General features: G+C 47.6%; 1 protein-coding gene across 1 annotated transcript in view; it reads right to left on the bottom strand.

The window, feature by feature from the left end:
* Nucleotides 1-459: 459 nt before the first annotated feature.
* Nucleotides 460-3,887, bottom strand: part of mat2b (methionine adenosyltransferase 2 non-catalytic beta subunit methionine) — a 31,765-nt gene continuing 28,337 nt past the window's right edge. Inside the window, exons 5-7 of the mRNA XM_008304013.1 lie at nt 1,903-2,073; nt 1,466-1,697; nt 460-1,358 (exon numbers count right to left, since the gene is read on the bottom strand). Of these exons, the coding sequence (XP_008302235.1) occupies nt 1,185-1,358; nt 1,466-1,697; nt 1,903-2,073 (577 nt within the window). The 3' untranslated portion in view covers nt 460-1,184. The remainder of the gene's footprint in view (nt 1,359-1,465; nt 1,698-1,902; nt 2,074-3,887) is intronic.

The following is a 3,887-nucleotide window of genomic DNA, read 5'->3' as shown; positions in this document are numbered from 1 at the left end:
GCCCCCCACCAGGCCTGGCTCCAGGAGGGGGCCCCGGTTTCCCTAATCCAGGTGAAGTGGTGCCTTTCCTTCTTTTTGATGTCATCAGGGGTCTTTGAATTGCGCTTTGTCTGGTCCCTCTGGACCAATTTGCCTTGGGAGACCCTACCACAGACTAATGCCCCAGACAACATAGCTCCCAGGATCACAGGGACACTCAAACCCCGCCACCGTGATAAGGTGGCAATTCATCGGGGGTATTACTTTCTCATTTGTGCTTATATTTCAAAGTCTATTTATGCCATTTTTCTACTTTTGCTGGAAGCCAAGACTTCCAACTGCAGTTTCGTTATGTGTATGTAACGTATGCATAACGACAACAGAAAGGATTCTGATTCTGAAAATGTTGGCACCTGAACGGAGTTCCTGCACTGAAAGCTGCTGAATGATCACATTTGCTGAAAAAACTCAGAGGGCAAATTCAGTTTTTCAAATTTTTAATGTGAAGCTGTTTACATTCCCAAACAACAGATCTACATGTTGAATTTTCAGCCTTCACATCAGATGCAGTACTGAAAACAGCTGGTTTGTCCTCTGGATCTTAACCATGTCAGCTACATACCTTCAAAATTTTCCTTATATTCAAAAGATCTACTTTTAACCTGCTGATTAGAAACGAAGTCACTGACGCTACTTGAAGTTCAAACTAATGTTGTTTTTGTGGCAAATGATGATGCCACTCTTTTGGACCGTAGCACTCAAATGACATTTGGTTAAAAAGAAAAATACAAATACTTCACATGATCTTTTGGATTCGGCAACCTTCATTCAGTCTCAACCTTCTATTTCTGTTGTATTTTCATTACGTTTGGTCTGTTTATGTTGCGACTAAACAAAAGGTTTCAAAGAGTAAATTTAAACCAAAGACCGATGACGTTAAAGAGGATAAAACCTTTTGTGTGGAAGTCAAACACACAGTGAGGTGTACAGTGGATATTTATATTCAAGTACAAAGCTGTTCTCAGTTTGCTCACATGAACAAAGTCGAGACGTAGACGAGTTTTATTTTGATCATAACATGAGCAATGCAGACACCTGCAGACGGAACTCAGGGAACAATGACTTAACGTTGTGCATCAAGGTTAAACAAGGAAAATGTACATGTGCATCAAGACCACCTGGCTGTTGCTCGACCTGTCTGTGTCTCAGTGGAAGACAGTCTGTCTCCAGCGTTTGTCGGGTGTGAACGGCCACAGGCAGTCGGCGATGGCTGAGCTGAAAGGTCGCGGCTCGACACTCAGGTTCAGCAGCTCCAAACGAGAACAGTTTAACTGGCTGTTGATTGGACGAAGAGCCGACGCTGCTGGCTGCTCTGTCAGCTGCAGGACACACAAGTGAAGAGAAAAAAGCTTGGATTCATATACCATGTCCCCAACTGATCGCTGCTGTTGCAGGTGTATCAATAAACATATTGATAAGGACTCACAGGTATCAGATGGTTGGACGGCAGACCGAAGGCCTGAGCGATCGCAACGGCCATCTCATACTTGGTCATCTGCTCTTTACCCGAGAAATGAAAGACTCCTCTGATGGACGGGTCCTGGAGGACAGACAGACAGACAGACAGACAGACAGACAGACAGACAGGTGGTGTCTCTCTCTCTCTTTTGATTTTCTTGTTTTGTTTGGTTAAGTGTTTTATGTTCACAGTCACAATAGTTTATTCATCACAAAGCACATTTGTTTATTTCTTTCTTTTGTGGGTTTTCTTTCAGTGGGTTTGCGTGGTCCCTGTTTGCCGGTGCCTGGCAGCAGCCATGGCAGGCTGAGGCAGCTCACCCACAAACCTGGGATCGGCATCGCTGCACCTTTCCCCTGCAGCGTGGAGCAGGTCGGGCTGGCTGAGGGGAAAAGGTCGGTCACAGCAGCGTGAAATCGGCGGCCAGGATGAACAGCACCGTGGTGATCTTCCTGGACCGGGTGGAGAAAGCCAACTCCGTTGTAGAGACGGGGATCACCATGTTGGACAGGTTCGTCCCGGTAAAGCCTCTGTGTCCCAGCTGGCTGTCCGGGTCGTCCTGTCCAATGTCCCTCCTTTTGTGTCAGATGAGTTTCTGACCAAGGAGCTTTCCAGATATGGGAAGGTGGTGCCACCCATCAAAAAGATTCTGTCTGGATGTAAGTCTCCGCTGTGGAAGCATGTGGTGTCTCACAGACGACAAGTCTTCATGATACTCAGTAACCGGAGTGAGGAACTCAGCCTCAGCTTCTGTGTGAGAGTAGATGATTATGACTACGTGGTTTTTGCCAGCTGGCATGAAATGTTTTGGCTGCAGGGAGGAGGGACACGGTGAAATCCTGTCCACAGCGGGTTGAGCCGGCTCCGCCCGGCTCGGCGGAGTCATCCGGCGCTGGTGCCGAGGCCACCGCTGCCCCGGCAGTGCCTGGGCCGCGGTCCCCCGGTCTGGGCTCCTGGGGGATGCGGTGGCCGAGGCTCGTCCTGAGCGGCCGATCGCTGCTCCTCGGGCTTTACCGAGGAGACGAGCTGCTGTGACCGACCAGGAGAGCACAGAACACGGGGTGAGTAATGTGAATAAACCGGGTGTAGGCGTGAATGACAGCGTGAGTGAAGAGAGTGTGCTGGTTAAGACCAGGGAGGAGGGGAAAGAATGGATGAGCGTGAATGCAGTGTGAATCATCAAACTGTAAATAGTACTGGTGAGGTGGAGGGAGAAAAAGAAAAAATGACAAAGCAAGTGGTTGAGGGAGGTGAGGAGGAACAGGGTGAGGTAGGGCTGGAGAAGCAGGTGGAGGAGGAAGGAGAGGAGACAGACAAGAGGGCTTCATGGGCTGAATGAGTGGAGGAGGCAGACATGGAGGAGGAAAGGGTGGGAAAAAGTAAAACTAGTAAAAGAAGAAGAAAGACAAGAAATACGGACAGAAAAAAAGCTGTGGGGAGAATTGGGTGTCAGACAACAGCGATATTTCTTTTAGCAGTTCACAAAAAAAAACAAAGTTTTATATACAGTAGAAAAAATAAAGTTGTTTTTACACCAGACACAGAACCAACATGGAGTCAAAGTGGAAGATCATTTCCCAGACCTCGGTCTTTTTATTCTCTCAGCAAGACTCCATATGAGCAGCAAACAAGAGTCTGGCCTCACAGATCAGGAGCGTTTCAGACTGAGGAAACTTATGCTGAAGTCCAAAAGACAGCTGAACGATAAAGGTGGAAGCCAAGTTTGTTTTAATTAATTTAATTGTTTTTATCCTGGTTTTTAACATCTCTTTTGTCATGGATGTTTTTAAACTGGGTATTTTAAATGTAAACAGAGCCAGAGATCTGAGGAAAGGAGGCAATATATGAGACAGCCACACTTAAAAAGATAGACGTCCTGTTCCGTCAGGTACCTCACAGTGATTTTAGCAACGAGGCTGAGTGGAGGAGGGAGTGGGAAGGGGAGGCCATTTTAGGCCACCACGCTCCTCTCAGTGGAGTAGTGTGCCTCCTCTTGTCCAGGGCTTTTAATCCCAACTCACTGGAGGTCCAGCACTGTGTGTAGGAGGAAGCTGTTTTTAGTTAAGGCTCAGTTCGACCATTTTAAAGTTGCTTTTTATGAACATCTATGCCCCAATAGCCGGTGCAGAGAGGAAGCAGTTTTTCCTCAAATTAATTGAGGTGGTAAGTGGGTGTGGCATAGAGGACTATTTGTTTCTGGGTGGGGATTTTAACTGCATGGAAGACGCAAAGCTAGATCGCAACCATGCAGAGCCTCATCCAGCCTCTCAGCACACCTTAAAGCAGCTGGTCCACTCTCAGGGCATAGTGGACGTCTGGAGAAGGATGCAACCTGACTGTCGGCAGTACATCTGGTCCCACCTTAGAGAGAGCAGGGTCTCCTCAGCCA

Source organism: Stegastes partitus, unplaced genomic scaffold (assembly GCF_000690725.1).
Source record: "Stegastes partitus isolate 25-593 unplaced genomic scaffold, Stegastes_partitus-1.0.2 Scaffold2114, whole genome shotgun sequence".
Lineage (NCBI taxonomy): Eukaryota > Metazoa > Chordata > Actinopteri > Pomacentridae > Stegastes > Stegastes partitus.
Note: the sequence above shows the minus strand (reverse complement) of the source record. Positions and strands in the feature narration are given on the sequence as shown.